This window comes from Mirounga angustirostris, unplaced genomic scaffold (assembly GCF_029215605.1).
Source record: "Mirounga angustirostris isolate CCGP_5_RB_7025 unplaced genomic scaffold, mMirAng1.0.hap1 SCAF_7, whole genome shotgun sequence".
NCBI classification, from domain to species: domain Eukaryota; kingdom Metazoa; phylum Chordata; class Mammalia; order Carnivora; family Phocidae; genus Mirounga; species Mirounga angustirostris.
Genome location: NW_026991715.1, coordinates 95,253,808 through 95,273,066, shown reverse-complemented (window position 1 = coordinate 95,273,066; position 19,259 = coordinate 95,253,808). Strand labels below are relative to the sequence as shown.

The window sequence follows — 19,259 nt, the reverse complement described above, 5'->3', positions numbered from 1 at the left end:
GGCACAGAGGGGGAAAATGGACTCCTCATTCTAATACATCTCATAATGATTTCCCTACTTATCTTTCCTATGTCCTCCACTGATGTAAAACTAAGAATACAATGCAGTAGTATAATTCAGGGACAGTAATTTCAGTCTCCCAAGCAGTCCTTCTAGCTACTCTTGGATATCCCATTAGTCATCATCAGCAAGCCTTTGTTCAGCCTTGAGGGGTGATAATATATGCCTATGTATGTGCATACACATGAGGACATAAGTCCAGAAAGAGCTAGGGGCTGCCAGGGGCACCCACAGTAAGGGAGGTGATGAGGAGGGCTGGAGCACCACAGCCAAAAGACCTTCCCGCGTGCTTTTCCCTGCGGCAAGGCTCCAAAACTTGAAGGAGCATCAGAATCCCAGGCCGGCTTCTCCTTCCACCCCCCACCCCACCCAGAGGTTCTGATTCAGTGGGTCTGGGTGGGACCCAAGAATTTACATGTCTGACAAGTTCCCAGGTAATGCTGATGCTTCTGCTCCCGGGAGAATTTGAGAACTACTTCCGTGGGGTTTGTGGCCCTTGTCCAGGGGGTTCTGATCTGAGCCTTCAGGAAGAGGAAACAATGTCCGTCCTACAGGGCCCTGCCCTATCCAAATACATGGACCTCAAGCCTGCCCCCCCAGTAGCGTCCTTTTCTAGTAACAGAGAGATCCATTGTGGGATCCAGGCCACATGAATAGGAAACCCGAAATGCCTGCCTGTCCTCCCCAGGCCTTTTTCACAGACGAGTACACAAGGGATCACCCGGATGACCAGGAAAAACTGAGCCGCCTCAAGGACCTGATTGCGTGGCAGGTAACACACAGCTGGGCCGGGGTGGGGTCACCCTGCCTCCTTCCTGCCCTCTCCCTGCTGCGTCCCCTCTGCTAGCTAGTCTCTGGCTGGCATGGCCAAGTTTAACCCCTTCTCCCGTCCCTTGACTTTTGGCCCTTCTTCTGAATCCACATCTCCCGTGAGCAGGCTCGCACTGGAACTGGGATTTGGGGCACTGCGCCCCTGGGGCGCCACACAGGTGCTGAGCAGCGATGCTGTTCTGCATGCTGCTAAGAATGCACGTGGAATTCAGAAGAGGTGGCTTTTCCCAGTGGGACTGAAATGAAAGCCAGGACCCCCACCTGGCACGCGCCAATCAGATAATAGATTTTGGCCCCCACCCCCACCTCCTAAAGCTGACCCAGTTTGTTGCATATAATGTTCAGATGGATTATCAGGTTTGGAAAATAATTGAGGCCTTCGTTTAGTGGGTTTTTGGTCAAAGAGCCTGCATTCTGCACCTCCAGAGCCAAACCAGAAAACTTGGAAGGCACTGTCCTTCCTGCCACCCCACTTGTCTTTGTCTCCCCTCTATCTCTTCTCTCCTTGCACCCCATCTCCTCCCTCCGTGCTTGCTCTCTTTCGGTCTCTGTCTTCCTATGCCTCTGTCCCTTTCTCCTTCTCTCTTAGACCTCCCTTGCTTCTATCCCTCCTCTGTCTTTTGCCTCCCTCTGACCCTCACATCTTACTCCTCTCTCCACTTCTCTCCCTCCTTCTCCCTGCCTTTCTCTGGCTCCCTCTCCTATGTTTTCTCTCCCTCCTTCTCTCTCCTTTTATTTCTCTCTCCCCCTCTCCCCTACTCCCTGGAGGCGAAACAGTCCACCACCTCCCCCCACCCAGAGGCCTCCAAAGGACAAGACTCCCCATCCTCGAACATGAACCTGCTCTGCAGGGACCACTCAGCGGCCAGAACGCCAGGTGGGATCCTGAGGGCAGGAGAGAGAGGGAGGCACAGAGCTGGGGACAGCAGTTAACAGCTGCCTATCCTCCCTCCCTCCCTTCTTGCCAGTCACCATGCAAAGAAAAGCAAGCTATTGTGGTAGGGAGTTTTTGTTACTCTAGGGAAATCAGGGAACGAGAAGCATTGGGTGCAGCCTCTTTTCTTAAAATAAGGATTCCTAATTCAGGTCCTTCTCCGCCACTGCCAATTTATGCAAAACGAGGCTTTAAAAATGAAACAGCAAGTGCTGCATAGACACAGTTTCCTGAGTGGATTTTGTGTGTCTGGAATTTTCTCTCCCCTCTTACCTTGTGCCACCTGTGAAACCCAAACATCCCCAAGATCCCCAGCTTCCCGAGGTCATCATGCCCTTTAAATACTCAAATAATGGTATTCCCCCTCACCACCTCCAGCCCGGCAATCAGGAAGGCCTGGCTTTGATTGGGTTCCTTTCTCAGACATTTCTGGGATGCCCCAGGGAGGGCTAGCACCTCACACAAATTTGTTTGGTTGTTGGGTGTCAATTCTCAATCCATATCACTGCCCTGGGCCTCTCCACCCGGCAGGTCTTATCACCTGGTAATGGATCTTCCATGTTGTGTCCACCACAGCCAAAGGACGAACCTCAGCCTCAGAGCACAGCTAGTGCCAGGCTGTGCCTTCTAAAAGAATTCTCTCCAAGTCTTGGAGCTAATGGAGGGACACTAAAAAGAAGGGAGACTTTGAAAGCATGTATTAGCTGTTACAGCTTCTAAGAGCCATTAGCTTGGCCTCTTCAGACAGCGGCCCCTGGTGGCCACCTTCTCCGTAACATTTCCTCTCCCCCCACCCCGCCCCCAACAAGCCACCATGTTACAGAAGCCCACTCCCCACCTGGTACCCCCCCCCAAGGGGGCCATGTCCCTCCCACTCAGAGTCCAGGCACCCTAACTATGGGCACTTAACATTCAAAAGATGTTGCCCTGCCATGGTGAAGGCTGCCTTGTTATAATATTACATACAGGGAATTAGCTCTTCCTTGTCCCTTCTAACCACTCATTCTTGTACCTTGTAGTCACTGAGATCCTCCTGTGTGCCCAGCAACAGAAATAGTGCTGGACAAAATTAGGCCTGCTCCCTGACCTCTTGGAGCTTAATTCTAAATTGGATCTTAGTTTCACAAAGCCAGATACACTTTGGATTTTTCTCAAAGCCTGAGAACTTTCGATTTCAAAGGGGAATGTCCTTGCCCCTAGTCTAGCAACACAACAAAAGCCAAAGCTTGCCAAGTACTTTTTTGTGTTCAAGATTTCACAGATCTCAAGATCGATTGCTTCTTAATTTTTTTTTTCTTTGTAAAGATTTTCTCTATATTTATCAGCGTGGACAGATGTCTACAGTATATTCATCTTTTAAACATGTTCTGAGATATTACAAACAGAAAAGTACACATAGCAAAAATATGCAGTGCACTGATATCACAAAATGTACACCCATATGACCACCACTTGGATGAAGAGGTAGAATTCTGCCAGGACCCAGAAGCCAGTTTGTGTCTGTAAGCCTCGCTTGTATCATTGCTAGTCTTCGCCATGGCTGACTATTACCCTGCTTGCACAGTAATCATTTCCTTGCTTTTTTACAATAGTTTTTACTACTCAAGCACTCACTCCTAAACACTGGAGTTTACTTGTGCTTATTTTTGGCCATAATACAAATGAAGCCACACAGTATGCGTCCTTTGGGTCTAACTTATTTGCTCAACATTATGTTTGTAAAATTCATTCATCTTGTTGTACATAGCTAACATTCAACCGTTTTCACTGATGTATAATAGTCTGTACAGCTGGATTGTGTAACTCTACCGAAACATATATATTTCTTTTTCAACTGATGGAGATTTAGGTTGATTGTAGTTTGGGGCTATTACAAGGAATGCTGTTCTGAACATCTTTATATGTGTCTTTGGGGCACACGTTTGCATAATTTCTGATGGGTGTGTACCTAGGCATGGAGTCGGTTATAGTATATGAGAATATCTAGCTCTGGTAGATACTACCAAACTTCAATCAGCATAGGTTAGTTTTGCCTGTTCTTGAATTTCATATAAATGGTATTATATATATGTACTACTACACAGTATCTACTACTGTGTGTCTGGCTTCTTTTGCTCAACACAATGCCTTTGAGCCAGGTTGTTGCATATATCAGAGATCTATGTTTTTTGTTTCCTTCATCCATTATATGAATATACAACATAACAATAACATAACAATGTATCCATTCTCTTGTTGGTGGACATTTGGGTTGCTCTCAGGTTTTGTGTAGTATGAATAAAGTTGCAGTTCACGTTCTGGTTCATGTCTTTTGGTGAACATGAGCACTCACTTCCCTCAGTATGTATCTAGTGCTAGAATTTCCAGATCAAGCATCTTTAGCCTTGCTGGATACAAAGAAACAGTTTTCCAAAGAATCAGCTTTGACTTCCTCAATCCTCTCTGCTGTAAATTTGTTTCCTTTGTCATCCATACCTACTCTCCCTTGTATTATGTCCTTCCTTTTACTCTTGTTGGATTTAATTTGCTGTTCTTTTACTAAAATTTTGAGATGGATGCCTAGATAATTGACTTCCTGTCTTTGTTAGTATGTAAACCTCAAGCTATAAATGTACCTCCATTCTTTAATGATATCTTATTAGTTTTTATATGTGGGATTTCTATTATCATTCCTCTTTTTTTAAATAAGATCTTTGTCTTGTTTCATAGATGGAGGATCTTTTCTGTTTCTATATATTAATTAAACTTTTTAAAAATAATGTTTCCTTAGGCCCTCTTTATTCTCCCTGTTTTTTCTAAGTTAGTTCATTTATTCCTCCCTTCCTTTGTTCCTTCCTTCCTTTTTGCTTTCTTTCCTCTCTGTTGGTTCTAATCTCTGTCTTTCATACTGGAAAGCCTCCTCCAATGTCTGGCGATCTTCATAGTTAAGACTGAGGCACGAAAGAGCTGAGTGAAACTCTATGTGCATGGGTGATAGCTTTGTCAACTAGATGGCATCACTATATGGTAACTGAGTGATCCACAAATGCCATTCACTTTCTCCAGCTACACATCTTTCAAACATAGGAATGGTAATCCTGGCAATGATGCTGCTGGAATCTGGGACTTGGGGAATGAAGGGCTTCCTGTCAGTGTGCAGACTTCCCCTCCAACCCCCATTTCCAGTCTGGCTCCTCATCCCTGCCCTCCGTTGTGCCTGGTACCCTCTAGCCCAGAGCTCCTTGTTCTAATTGTTCTAAAGGATAAACTCCTTCTTCTTGGGGTAATGGAAAAATACAACACTTGGCCACAGGGTGAAGTGATGAGGACCTGGAGATCTAACTGCTCCTGTCACAGAACTTCAACCTATCCCTCTATGTTGAGCTCCTCAAGTCACCCTGACTTTTCTGGGGTACCTACTGCCTCCAATCCCTAAGTCCCTCATAGGTTCCTTGAGGCAGATTGGCCTCTTCGTATCATTAACCCCTTCCTCTGCTCCAGGAGGTCTCTTGCCATCCTCCATTCACTGGACATGGTGTAGGTCAGATAAGATTTCAGTTGCTCACTCACCTTGTCCCTTCAGGAATATCTCCCAAAGAAGGATGCAGCAGTGTCCTTATGTCACCATCATGGAAATGTTGATTTTTTTTTCTTCAAAATAATCTATATTCTACCTCTTTGTACCCCTAGTTATGTCTCGCTGGGGCCACATCACTAACTTTCTCAGCATTCCTTCTAGTAGTGACCACCATGGCTCAGCTGCTCTTCCTTCTAGCTACCGTTGAGACAGCATCCCATTGACCTCCTTTGTTGATAAATGAGTTTAACTCCCTCACATCTGTCACCTCATCCTCCCCCACCTTCCCAAGGCTTTTACATCACCTTTTAAAAATTCCCTATTGGCCAGTACCTTAATGTATTAACACTTCCCTGTCTTTCTTCAGCAGCCACATAAAGTATCACCAGACCTCCCATGTTATAAGACAAGGCTGTGTCATTCCTCCTTTTCCTTTCAGCCCTTCTTTTCTTCTATCCCCCAGCTTCTGACATTCATTCTTTCCCTTTGCATTGCCAAGAGCTTCTTGGGCAAGGCTTTAGGTGAGCACCAAGAGCTTCTTCCCTGCTAGCTCCACACCCTGTCCCTCAGTAGATTTGTCAGGGGAAGATTTTCCCAAACATACAGCCTCTAATGGGGGTCCGATCCTCTTAGGGGACAAGGGTGGCCAGAGGTGTTTCTCCCCTTCCAGAGTGAACCCCAGGGCTGCAGCTTCCCCATTTCCCAGGGCTGCCGACCCTGTGTGAAGGTCTCAGAGGCCCCAGTGCCCTCGACAAGTTCTGAGCAGGCCAGTGTGACTTCACCCACCTTCACAGGCCAGGTCCCAAGCTGCAGCCAGGAAGCCAGCCTGTGGCTCATCATCTACCACCTTTCTCTCCAGATCCCCTTCCTGGGAGCTGGGATTAAAATCCATGAGAAAAGGGTGTCAGAAAATCTGCGACCCTTCCACGACCGGATGGAAGAATGTTTCAAGAACCTGAAAGTGAAGGTGGAGAAGGAGTATGGTGTCAGAGAAATGGTATGTGTGGTCCCCGTGGCTGGAAGGGGTGAGACTGGTGGAGTGTGATGTGGGGAGCGGGGCAGTGGGGATGTGAGCTGGCAGGGACCCAGCAAAGGAACCTGCCCTGGAGGAAGACCTGACCCAGGGGAACCTTCCAGTAAACATGGTCCCTCACGGTCACCCCCAGACAAACCCCAGGTGCACAGTGAGCCCTCCCCACTTAGGGACTGCCGAAGCACCGAGTATGTGCCCAGTCTGATCTCAGCACTTGGTGTCTACGACTTGTTAAGTCCTCACAACACGCCTGGGAAGTAGGAATGATTTTCAACTCCTCGCCTCTCTTTTGGAGGTTCAGAAGTGTTAAGTAACTTGCCAAAGGCTACATAACAAGTGAGTACAGGACAGAATTTTCACCTGGCTCTGTTGGCCTCCAAAGCAAGTGCTTTGGGCCACTAATAGGCTCTGTGACATAAAGAGGCCAGTGGCCTGGTGCTCACAGGGACATCTTTATCCTCCTCCCCAGGAAGTGGAATCCTGAAACATCAAGTCTGTGCGGTCCTGTAGAGGCCATGTGGCTCAAGCCTCTGATTCTATAGATTAGAAAACTGAGGCCCAGAGGGGGTCATAAGTTCCTAAAAGAGTGTAGAGGTAACCCGGGCCTCTTGTTTTCTGAGCCAAGTTTTTCCACGAAACGAGTTGCATCTTCCAGCCATGACATGACACTGCACTCAATTCTGTTAACTGTTCAGAATTGGGTCAGATCTCACAGGTTAAGGGCAGATTCCTCTATAAGGCTGCCCTCCCTTCAGGCACTGGGGTTCCCAAGCCCCTGCACTTCTGACCAACTGGTTACAAATTTGGGTGTTCCTTCTACCCCTTCGGGTTCACAGAATTCCACAGAAGTCAAGAAAGCACTATGCTTACGATGACAGTTTTATGACAAAGAATACAAATTAGGACCAGCCGAATGAAGAGATGCAGAGGGTGAGGTCTGGGAGGGTCCCAAACACACAGCTGATGTGCCCTCAGGACATGTCACCCACCCATCCATGTACGATTACCCACCAGGAAACTCACCTTAGCTGGGGTGTTGGAAGTTCTTACTGGGGTTTTACTACATAGTCATGAGGGGGTGACTCATTGGCCACCTGACTGAAATCTGTCCCAAGCCCCTTCCCCTCCCTAGAGGTAGAGCATCTATCACCTGGGGCAAAGCCTGACCCTGTAACCCCACAGTTGGTCCCTCCGGCCTGGCCTCCAGCCTGAGTCTTCTCATGAGTATCAGGGGCCCCCACGAAGAATGAGGACACTCCTGTCCCTGGGGACATCGCAGGGGTTACGAGGTCACCTCCCAGGAACAAGGAAGGAATAAAGGCCAGCCCAATTCTTTTCTAAAACAACAATGCCCTCGCGTCAGCCGCCAGGAATTGTGCGGCCACCCTGCTCTGCGCAGCAGCTGAGCCCTGTTCAGGTGGAGGAGGCAGCGGGAAGGGGACACCACAGGAGCCGGCCCATCCAGCCCGAGGGCCTGCTGCTAACCTCCCTGCTCTCCCCACCTGCAGCCTGACTTCGAGGACAGGCGCGTGGGCCGCCCACGGTCAATGCTGCGCTCCTACAGGCAGATGTCTATCATCTCCATGGCTTCCATGAACTCTGACTGCAGCACCCCCAGCAAGACCACCTCTGAGAGGTCAGTGCCTGCCCCGGGAGCCCCCTGCACTCCTGCCTCCCCGCCCCCGGCCCCCAGCAAAGCCTTGCTGCTCCTCCTTCTGCCCCAGAGCCCACCCGTCTACTACCTCCGTACCCTTGTGTCTCCAAGCCTTTCCCTAGCTGGTGCCTCACTAAAACCCTCACGGCCACACTGTGACACTGCTCTTCTTAGTGCCACTGAGAGGGGTCATTTGAGGCCCAAGCCCAAGGTGGCTTTTCCTGAGGCCCTGGCAGGACAGCCATGGCTGGCACTCTCCCAGCCTGGCCATCTCTGCAGCCAGACCTCCCCCCCACCACCCCCAGCCTGCCTCAGTCTGGCTTCTCCTCTCCAATATCCGGGTGCCGCCCCCCAACTCCCCACTGCAGAGCTGCCCCTCCTGCACCCCCCAATCCCTCTGCAGGGGAGGAAGTTTCTCCCTCACCCCACGAAAAGCCTCTCCCCTTCCGCCGTCCTGGTGTCTTCCGCTCCCCCCAGCCCGACTCCACTACCCTGAGGACGTGGGAACGTGAACCAGGGACTCTCCACGTGCAAGATCATGCTAAGGGGCCCTCAGGCCTCATCGCGTGGCTGCCCTGCAAGGTCCTGCAAACACCTGCATTTACTGGAAGGAAAGAATGGCTCAGGGAGGCTGAGTGATTTGCCAAAGGCATTCAGTAAAGGGTGGCAGTGCCGGATTTGAATCCAGAGCCACATCTTAACAAGTGTCTCTCCTCACCGCCAGTCTTTCTTGCTTATGGCTCACCTCCTTCAATTTCATTTTACTCTGTATTTTGAATGTTTGCAAATTAAGCAAGTGGCTCCCCAAACTCTACCAGCTTAGCTGATCTACGCCCGGCCCCTGTAGTGACAACTCAGCCAGCCTCAGTCCCTGCAAGGCAGTTCCCCTGAAGCTCTAACTGCAGTTTCTACTGCTACCCCTTGTGCCCTTCAGCTTTGATCTGGAATTAGCAACCCCTAAGACTCCAAAAGCAGAGCCAGTGGAGATGATCTCCACGGGGAGCACTCTGCCAGAAGTCAAGCTGCGGAGGTCCAAGAAGAGGGCCAAGAGGAGCAGTGTAGTGTTTGCGGACGAGAAGGCAGCAGCCGAGTCGGACCTGAAGCGGGTGAGCAGCCCTGGCAGGATGCCTCTTACACCATTAGCACATCTCTGCTACACATCAGGCATGTTATCCGGGGCCCTCAGACAAGGTCCCATTTGAGCCTCACGTTTGCAGTGAAGTAGCTGATGCAGAGGCAGAGTCTGAGGAGCAGGGAGGCGAAGTGCTGCAGGTGTCCACACAGCCTGACGTGACAGAGCTGGGATTTGAACCCTGGCTGTTAGACTCCAGCCCGTGCGTGTCTTTCCCACCATGCGGCAAACGGGAGAAGCTGCCTGTGGCATTCATAGAGAGAGAGCAGCCCTCCCACTGCTGGGCTGGGTGTTTCTACATCTCCAGCCCGAGTCCCTAGCCCAAGGGCCATTCCAACCTCTGACATCTCAGCCCCTGCTGGGCTCCTCCAGCGAGCCAGGAGCCCAGCTGCAGATGCAGAAATGGACTCTCACTGCCCTGACTTTGAGAGTTTTTGTCTTACAACTAATAACTATTTAATAATGAAACTTGGTGTCATTGGGTGCAAATCTTAGTTTCCCCTGAAAGAGAAGTTTGTTGAAGGCATTATTAGAGCCTAGGAAGGGGAGAGGGATTAACTGTACTGGTAAGGGAGGGGTGCGGGATGAAAGGGCAAGGATTGAACTAAAATGCCTTCCAGTAAAGAAAAGATCCGCCACACACTTCCCTGTAGACCTCGGAGGCTACTCTTGCCAGGGGACAAGACTGGAAATAAGTCCTCCATGTTTTACAATTCTAGGGGGTATCATTTACATGATTGTCTAAATGAATGTCCCCCAACCCCTGGAGTTATAGAGTATGCAACCTATGCAACCGTACATGACAGCCTGGCATGGAATGATACAAAAAAGAACAGTCAGCTTGAAACTAGGTACAAGAAGCCTTGCCAAGCCCTTAGCACTGATTTTTCAAGGCCAGGAGCTGTCTGATGCTAAGCCTCTGTGGTATGTGTGTGGGTGGGTGGGTGGGTGGGTGGGTGTGTGTGCATGGTGTGTATGCCTGTGTATATGCATGGTGTATTTATTCAGCTTTCCAGGAAGCACGAGTTCATGAGTGACACCAACCTCTCGGAGCATGCAGCCATCCCCCCCAGGGCATCCATCCTCTCTCAGATGAGTTTTGCCAGTCAGTCCATGCCCACCATCCCAGGTATGCACCCTGCCACCAGCAGCACCAGAAGGTACAGAGATAGCAGGGCTACCAGCCTGGGGGGTGGAGGGTGGGTGAGGACTGTATCTATGTAGCAAAGGGGCCAGGCATCCTGGAGGCAAGAGGTTCTGCTCAGAGGCCCCCTGTCCTCTGAGCTCTCACCACATCACACCACACACACACACCCTTTTGTAGGGGAAACTGACCTGCAAGCTCCACCTGGGGCTGGGCTGGAGGCCTGTTGTCCCTCTGGTCCTCAGGATTCACTGGGAATCCACTTGTCAAACCAGGTAGCCCTGCATTCTCAGTTAGCCCGGCCCCCCCACGGGCCAGAAGCCCTGTGTTTCCTTTTTTGACCTGGAACACTATTTCTGGAACTTGTACAAATTGCCACCACACCTTCTAGTCGTAGAGCGTTTGATTCATAGATGCTACCTATTTCCGCCACCACTCCTTCATTGTCCAGGGAGGAGGTTAGCAGGACACAGATGGCCGTTCCTACGTCACAGAGGGGGATTCTGCCACCCTGATGGAGACGGGCACACCTGAAGTCCCTGCGTCTGATGTGCCGCTGTCTGCAGGGCAAGGGCAGGGAGGGCAGGACAGACCCGTGCTGCCCTGTGGAGCTCGGCAGGCCGATCGCAGCAAAGACACCTGCCGTTTCTTGAGTGCTGACCGCACCAGGCCCTGTGCTAAATTCTTCATCTTTGATTTACACTTCAACACCCAGCTATGAAGTAGATGATGCCCCACTGTGTGGATGAGAAAACTGAGGTACTAGCAATGTCAGTCTCCCATACGTCACCAGCTAGGAAGGGGCAGAGGCTGAGTGTAGGCCAGGCCCTCTGCTCCTGGAACAATGCCCTTGACCCCTGCCCAGCCACACCAGGCAGGACAGCCCCTGAGCTATGGCATCTGGCCGGACACACAGTCGTGTCCCTGTCATCTGCTCACACCACCACAATACCCTGGAGGTCTGTGCTCTTGTCCACATGTTACCAGTGTTGAGACCGAGCATCAAGAAGTAGCGAGTAGGCAGGTCTGCGTGTCTGCGAGCTGCGAGCTGTAGCTACCAGTTCTCTCCACCAGCCCCTGCCTTGGGGAAGATGAGAAATCCACGCTCCCAGTGTAGAAAGAAAGGTGAAGGAAGAGTGAGCTCACATGGTCTCCCCACCTTGGGGCAAAAGGCCACCTTCCCTGAGGAAGTCAGGGCCCCAGCGGCCAGGGGGCCTTCCCCCAGGTCCCCCACGTTTCTGGCTCAGAAGCCCTGACAAGACTATGATTGGGCCAGGCGCAGGCCCCTGCCAGGTCGGGGGGAGGGGGTTGGCAAGCCGTGCCCGGGAGGACAGCTTCAACAGCCCCCTTCAAGCAACAAGCAGTCCTTCCCGCCTCCTCCTGGCACCGTGACATGTCCTCCCTGGTTTCTGCCTCTGTCCCCCAGCCGGTCTCCTGCCTGCCTCCTCCACGTCACCCTCCTGTCCCTTGGGCACCGCCTCTCCTCCGCGCACCCACTCACTCCCTCTCCCGGCTCTTCTTCCAGCCCTTATGCTCTCAGTGGCAGGCATGCCTACGACGGATGACGCCAACTCGTCCCCCCGCCTCAGCCAGACCTTCTTCCCTCTCTCGGACGACAAGAAGACACTCAAACGGAAGAAAGTAAATCAGTTCTTCAAGACGATGGTGAGGACCCAGATGGGTGGAAAGACAAGCGTATGTGGGGAGTGGGGGTGGGAAGAAAGCAACGCAGAGAGAGGAGAAATTGGGGGTGAGGAGGGAAGGCAAGTATGTGTGCGCATGCACACGCATGCATGTTTGCACACTCCCCGGGAGGCATGGTCAGGGCCTGCAGGGGTTGCGACACTAGCCAGAAATGCCCCTACTGCAGTTCTTCTCTTGGGCCCTGGTCTCTGAGCAGGACTGACCCCAGCTGGGCTGCAGGAACGTGCCAAGGGGAGACACAGGGCCCCTGGGACCTCAGGACCGGTCACCATCCTTTGCCTAAGTTGCCCTTTGGTGCACCTGTCAGAGCCACAACAGCTGGCTATCTTTGGAAGCTCAAAGTTCTTTTTAATATTTTTTTGGAGGAGCTTTCCTATTCAACTTATATTACAGAATCCTACTAATTAAAAGTGAGTTTCCAAGCCCTGACTTTTCAAGTCCCGCCTCCTATTGTTACTTGTCAGTCTTTACTCAAGATTAAAAAGGAGTCCCGTTAACACTTCTGATCCTCAAGATGATATAAACCGGAGCTCGGCTACTATAATAATCACAAGTTTACCGTGAGCGTGCAGTGAGTCAGGCACCACGCGGAGCACTTTCCAGACCTTGTCCAACGTGACCTGCCACCACCCCTGGGAGGAATGTACAGGGCTCCCGGAGTTAGGGAAGTGACTGGCTTGGGTCCCCACAGTGCAGGAGACCACAGAGGCTATGTTCAAACCACAGTGGGCTACCACCTCCCTGGGCATGGTCAGGGTCATGCTACCTCGCACTCACGGGGCTTTGGGCAGGGATCCTTGTGACTGCAAGGGGGAAGCCCCGCTTCGGCACTCATGAGAATCCCATCCCGGGGGTGTGTGTGTTTATTTTCTTTTCCCACAAAGCTGGCCAGCAAATCCCCTGAAGAAGGCAAGCAGATCCCTGACTTCCTATCGTCGGACCTGTGAGCAGCTGCTGACCGGGGCCGCACAAGGGGAGCCAGAGAGAGGACTTTCTGGAAGAAGAGAGACACGGTGGGACATTGAGGTCTCAAACAGTGGGGAGACCTCCTGCCAGTTGCCCTCCCTCAGAGGGAACAAGGGCTGATCTGGCCACCCCCGTGATGTGGGTGGCGGGTGAGAACGCCCCCCGCCTGGATTTGGAACCAGCAAAGATGCTCTCTCCCGCCACGCTCTCCCCAACATCCTAGGCGCATCTTTTTATTGCCCGGTTTCTTAAGTATAAGGAGCTGTATTTTTATTTCATTTTTTCAAGTCCTAGCACTTAACAGAAAAGCCTTTTAAATATTCTTTTATTTTATTTTTGGTTAATAGTTTTGTACTTTACATTTTTTAATACAACCAGCCAGTCATTTTCCTAGCTGATCTGCTCCAAAGTGTTGCTGTTTTCTTACCGACAATAAAAATGGATGCATGGCTCCAGTCAGCCTTATTGCATAATTCCATCAGCAGCGTCCCTGCAGCCTGGAGAGGGTGGGAAGGCAGGCCATCCAGGGCCTGCCATGATGGTGAGGGGCCTGGCTCCAGCCTGTCACAGCGCCAGATTTGCCCTCCTTGTCCATGCCACCCCCAGGAGTCTTCTCCATGATTCCAGTTCCTTAGGGGCTGAATGCTGGGGTGTAGGCAAGCCAGAAAATCTGTCACAATCTTCCTCAAGGTGATCTTCATATTACCTTTTTCCCCTTTTGGAAACAGAAAATCCACTCAACCAAATGCTCAAGAGTTAAGTAAACAGTGGACAAACGGTCTGGCCTTTGGATTTTGTCATCCAGTCAGAAGTGGTAGCTTTTCTTGGAGGAATGCCAGGCTTCTCAGATGAGACCCAAGGGAGGTGAGGAGCTCCTCCGGGCAGAGAAGAGAGCATGGGAGCAGAGTCTCACCAACATAGCCCAGGGGAACTGTGCAGGGAGAGGTCTTGGCAGAGGTTAAGGACTCCATTGGGGAAAGATGTCAGTATTTTGGTGGATATTAAGTACGTGGCAACACGGAGCTATCTAGAGATGTGGGGTAGACCTCACTTCTTAGAGATGGGGACCTGGGGGTAGTGAGAGATGAGAGAGAAAGATGATAAGAGCTCAAATTGATTGAGCTTGACCATGCCCAGCACAGTGTTACAGACATGATGAGAATTAGCTTCCTATATTAAGATTTAAGAGGTGGGTACGATTATTACCCAGATGAAGACGCAGAGGCATGAAGTGACCTGAGATCATCCACTTGGTAAGTGGAAATGTTGGGATTCAAACCCAGGCAACCAGACGGGAAGCTTGGCTTTTAACCATGACCCTGTGCTATCTCTCAGACACCTTGGTGCCTGAGTCCCTATAGCCTTTGTCCACCCCAGTCTCTTCCTGGGGGCCTCTAGTTCCCCTTGTCAAGCCCAGACCTGTTGCTGCTGGTCCAGCTTCCAATTTCCTCAACAGTCCACAAAGTCCTGTTATGGTGGTGGTTGGTGTTTTGTCTGTGTTTTGGGTTCTCTATGGTGAGGAGACAGCTCCTGAAGGTTTGGAAGAGAAGTGAGGGCCCTTGAGAAGCTGAGGAGCCGGACACCCCTGGGCATCTCCATGCTGCCCATGTAGACCCTGGAGGCTGTGTGTCCCTTGTTGTATCTGTCGATGCTGTTCTGCCCTTTTCCTCTCCAGGTGATAGGCTCAAGCTTCCCAAGCCTGCTGTTTCTCAGTCCAAACTACGAGATCCCAGTATTTAACTTTGAAATGTCTGCCCTTCCAACTACTAGTGGACAAAATCTCAACAAAGACGAAAATATGGTCTCCCCTTTTGCCACGGCTGTAGAAGAACAGGCACGATCCTTTGCCTTGAAACTGCAGAGGGCATTCCTTACCAAGACTTCTTGCAAAACACCCAGATTTGGACACTGTTGCTGCGTCCTGGGGAAGTCAGCTTTAACCTCTAAAACTTCCATAACTCTGTTCTCCTTGCTCAACAGTGTGTGGCCCCATGAGTTCCATTTCTGGAAAATTGTCGGTATCTGTGAGTTTTTATTAAGTCTGAAGGGGTCTTGAGCACTTCTCCTTTTCCCATAGAAGTGGAGCAAACAGTGAAATTGGTGAATTCTTATTTAAACAGAGTTTGAGATCACATCTCCTTTCAATTAGGACTGTCATCAGGCTGATGGCCCACTTGGCGCTTTGTCAGGACAATTCCAGATGTTGTGACCCATGCCAATAACATCAATGCTCGCAGTAACAACCATAACAAACGACAAGAATAGGGCTTCCATTTACCAGACACTTACTCTATGCCTCCTCTCCTCACATCTTCCCACCAATCCCCCGAGGTTGGCCGAGGACCCCAGGTTGGACGTGGAAACCCAGGCCTGGAGAGCTAGCTGTGTGTCACCCATCCAGTAAGTCACCCGGCCAGCTGTGTCCACTCCTAGCCTCATGACCTTAATCCACATATTCATTTTCTGGCTTTAACCTCAGCTCAACATCAGACTCTGCATGCTCCCTGCCCATTTTGAAAGTCTCCCCCTCAGTGCCAATGATGGCTCCCAGAATAAGTGAGGCTGGGGGCTCTGTGTCCAGCACAACTCTCCTTGTGCGCCTGGGTGTTCCCTTATTGTAAGCCAACTGTGTCAAAAACTAGCTAGTGCGGTCAAGGAAGGGCATACATATGCCTTCAGAGCGCCCAGGGAGGGAGAGTGGGGTGCGTGGGGTGGGGTAGTCTTTTCCTTTCCTGGTGGAGAGTTCCTAGGGACCTTCAGAGATCACTTCATCCAACCCTCTCATTTTAAAGTTAAATGACTCCTCCAAGGCCACATAGCTATGATCAGCAGGACTCCATCTAGAATCAGCCCTGCCTGACTCACGAGTTTCTTTGTAGGTAATCTCCCCTCCGTGGCACTCCCTCACCCTCTGTTTAGGCACCCAGAGGCCCCTTGCTTTCTGCTGTCCCTTCCTCTTCCTTTGAGACAGAGCTGATATCTACCATTCACACTCTAGCGTGAGCTAGGGCACCAAGGTTACTCTTCTTAGGGGAGGGGCATTTTTAGCCTTATCTCTAAACGGAGAGTAGAAGCCTTCTTTCTTTCTTCCAGACTTTCAGGCTTGTGTCAGCAAGTAGTAGAGAAACAGAAAATCAAACGGTCTTCCCAGCATCTAAAATAGGCTGGGCTCTGCCCTCCAGACATCCTAACCAGTAACACATCCGTTTGCTGTTCCTTCTGAACATTGGGTGCCTCTGCCTTCCTGTCATAGCTGCAGTTCCCAAAGAAACAGATCTTCAGGCAATGACTGGTTACCTGTGTTTGGGGGCTATGCAATCCTAGGGCAGCAAGAAAGGGGGAAGGGGATAGGAAGCAGTGGCTGGTGGGGAGTCACCATGCCGGCCTGAGGAATGGGGCCATATCACAGACTCAGTGTCAGTCGGCAGGCTGGACACTCAACAGTAGCAATGACTATACCTTGACGAGAGGGATCCCATGTGTCGGATCCATGCACAGGCTCCATCCCTGCTCGTTTTGTGGTCCATGGGGCAAGCAAATGGTGGCTGAGGAGCAAGGCTGACTGGCGGTACGGGTCATCCAATGCACCTGATTGTCACCCACTTTATCAATGGTCTTTCTGGTGGGTGTTCAAATGTGGATCTACCAGCCTTGAATCTGTGCCTGCTGGACCATGCATGCACCTATTCCCTAGACCCCAGTAATCAACCTTCCAGTATTATTCTTTTCAGTCCTCTGACCAACCAGCCCAGCCATGCTCTCCTGCCCGGGAGTGTGAACGTCCATCTCAGCTCACGCCTCCCTCGATTAGCTCTGTCAGCCAAGTGTGTTGCTTGCAGCTCTACCCCTAGGGGGGATTCCCCTCCTCCCTGGCTGGGGCTGTACACACCAGTCCATTTCTGGCTAGCACCAACAGAGTGGACCCCCCATCAGGAAACAAGGCATTAAGTCTCACCCTTCTCCGTAAGTTGGCCAAACGGAACCCCTCCAAGTGTCCACAGGTCTGGGTTGAAGGAGAAACATCAGTGAAGCAAAAGTGAGTTCCCTGGGATCCTGATCATATGATGGGTTTCTGCCATGTTGACCCACCTTATGCCTCGGAGACACCCAGGACAGCCATGGTGGACATCTCTGGTTGCACTCTCAGTCTCCTCCCATGAGGTGCTCAGCCTCTGCTAGGACCCAGTAGCCCTCTGGGAGCTATTCCTTAAACAGAGGGGCAAGGAGAACATAGCTGTGCTTTAGGTCCCAGAAGTACGAGCTGTGATTATCATAAAGGGCCTCGTCAGGGACTCTGTTCAGCATCCACGTCTACCACAGATGGTTCTAGCAGCATCAGAACGGCTGGATCATATGGTCCTGTACACAGAACTGCCTGAACCACAGCCTGGACCTGCTGCAGAGTACTTTTGCTCTAGGCTCTGCTCATATTGGCATACTCCAAAGTCACCTGATGAGTAGTTTGAAGCAGTATTCCCATTTTTTTAGTGTCTAAAAATCAAAAATGACTCCTCAATTTTGATGCCTCTTTTTTAGTGGAAGGAAATGTGAGATACAACAGCTTGTTGTGTATATTCAGTGGGATGTCCCAGCGTGTCCTGACCCCTGGAGCCCTAAATATTGGTAACATTTACATCGGTGAGAGGTGGCAGGCCCCTTCTTTAATAAACCCAGGATGTGCAGGCATCTCTACTCCATTCACTGTAGGCCACCATCAGATGGGTTTTTAAGGAATCATCTTAGGAAACTATTAAAACCAGTTCCAGATATTTTTACTATAACACTGAATCCTCAGTGAGTCACAAGTGCCCTATGCCAATGAATTCTCTCCTATCCAATCTTATTTTTTACAACCACCTAAGCCTTGACACCCTCAGATCCATCCCCCTGTATCTTCCCAGTACCTGTTAGCCAGATGCCCAATCCCTGGCTTGTAAGCTCTATCTTCCCACAAGAGGACACACAGTTCCTCTCTCAGGCTACACCAGGACCTGCCTCTGGTTACCAGGCAGAGGCAGCGAGAGGCAGTGAGGGAGTCAGTTCTCCAGAGGAATAAGCCTCAATCCGCAGGGCATATGCTGCCTGTGAGCTCTCCAAGAGAGGGAAGGCTGTTCTCTTCTGACAAGAGAAAGAGACTACTTCTGCCAATCAGGAGGTTTGAAGGGTTCGAGATTCTCAGGCTCAATCATCCAGTGTCCTAGACCAGATCCTGGGGTCTGCTCTTTTCCTCTCAGGGCCCTGAGGCGGCAAGGAGACTTGCTGAGGCTTTGCATTAGTATCTTTGAAATTCCTTCACCATTAGAATCAGATTCTGACCCGATTTCAGCATAGTCTGCTCTGCAACTGCATGAGATAGAGTCTCTCTTAAAACTTCTACAGAGGCTATAATAATGCCCCCCCGCCGAGATGTCCATATCCTAATCCCAGAACCTATAAATATGTTAGGTTCCATGGCAAAGGGGAACTAAGGTCACAGATGGAGTTAAAGTTGCTAATCAGCTCACCTTAAAATAGGGAGATTCTCCTGGATTACCTGGGTGGGCCCAATGTCATCACATGGATCTTTAAAAGTGGAAAACAGAAGCTGGAGAAGAGAGACAGAGGATGAGGCATGAGATGAAGTCATTGTCCATTGCTGGCTTTGAAGGTGGATGAAGGGGCCCTGAGCTAAGGAATGCCAGAAAGCTCTAGAAGGTGGAAAAGGCAAGGAAACGGATGATCCCCTCAAACCTCTAGAAGGAACACAGCTCTGCCAACACCTTGATTTTTACCCAGCAAGACCCTTATTGGACTTCAGATCCACAGAACTCACATAATAAATGTGTGTTGCATTAAGCCATTAAGTTGTGACAATTGTTACAAAGGGAAACTAGTCAGGAGGTGCTTTGACTTTGAGGACAGGCCTGCGGCTGCCCAGCCCACCACACTGTGTTTGGAACATCTCCAGTGCCATGGAAGAGCCACCCTACTATACGGGTTTGTAATTATCGTTACCCTGGCCCTAGCAAAGCACTTCAGCTCCTTGACCCCCCAGTGTCGTGCTCCCTGTGCACCTCACCTTGTGGGTGGAAGCATGAGGCATTAGGACATCAGCCAGTGCTAGGAGCCTTTGCCACTCCACCTACCATGAGGGCCCTGTCGCCTTCAGACACAGGGCCAGTGTGATTCCAAATCCCGTTTGGAAAGTTTGCTTCCTAAATCCACTCCTGGTCACAGTTATGATATCCTGAGTCCCTTAGACTCTC

The 19,259-nt window shown here is 50.6% G+C and overlaps 1 protein-coding gene across 1 annotated transcript in view; it reads left to right on the top strand.

Annotated features, from left to right (window-relative positions):
- The window catches only part of DOCK2 (dedicator of cytokinesis 2), a 419,219-nt gene extending 405,255 nt beyond the window's left edge, over positions 1-13,964 (top strand). Inside the window, exons 46-52 of the mRNA XM_045901591.3 lie at positions 749-832; positions 6,241-6,378; positions 7,923-8,050; positions 9,003-9,174; positions 10,209-10,329; positions 11,870-12,009; positions 12,933-13,964. Of these exons, the coding sequence (XP_045757547.1) occupies positions 749-832; positions 6,241-6,378; positions 7,923-8,050; positions 9,003-9,174; positions 10,209-10,329; positions 11,870-12,009; positions 12,933-12,995 (846 nt within the window). The 3' untranslated portion in view covers positions 12,996-13,964. The remainder of the gene's footprint in view (positions 1-748; positions 833-6,240; positions 6,379-7,922; positions 8,051-9,002; positions 9,175-10,208; positions 10,330-11,869; positions 12,010-12,932) is intronic.
- Positions 13,965-19,259: the final 5,295 nt, after the last annotated feature.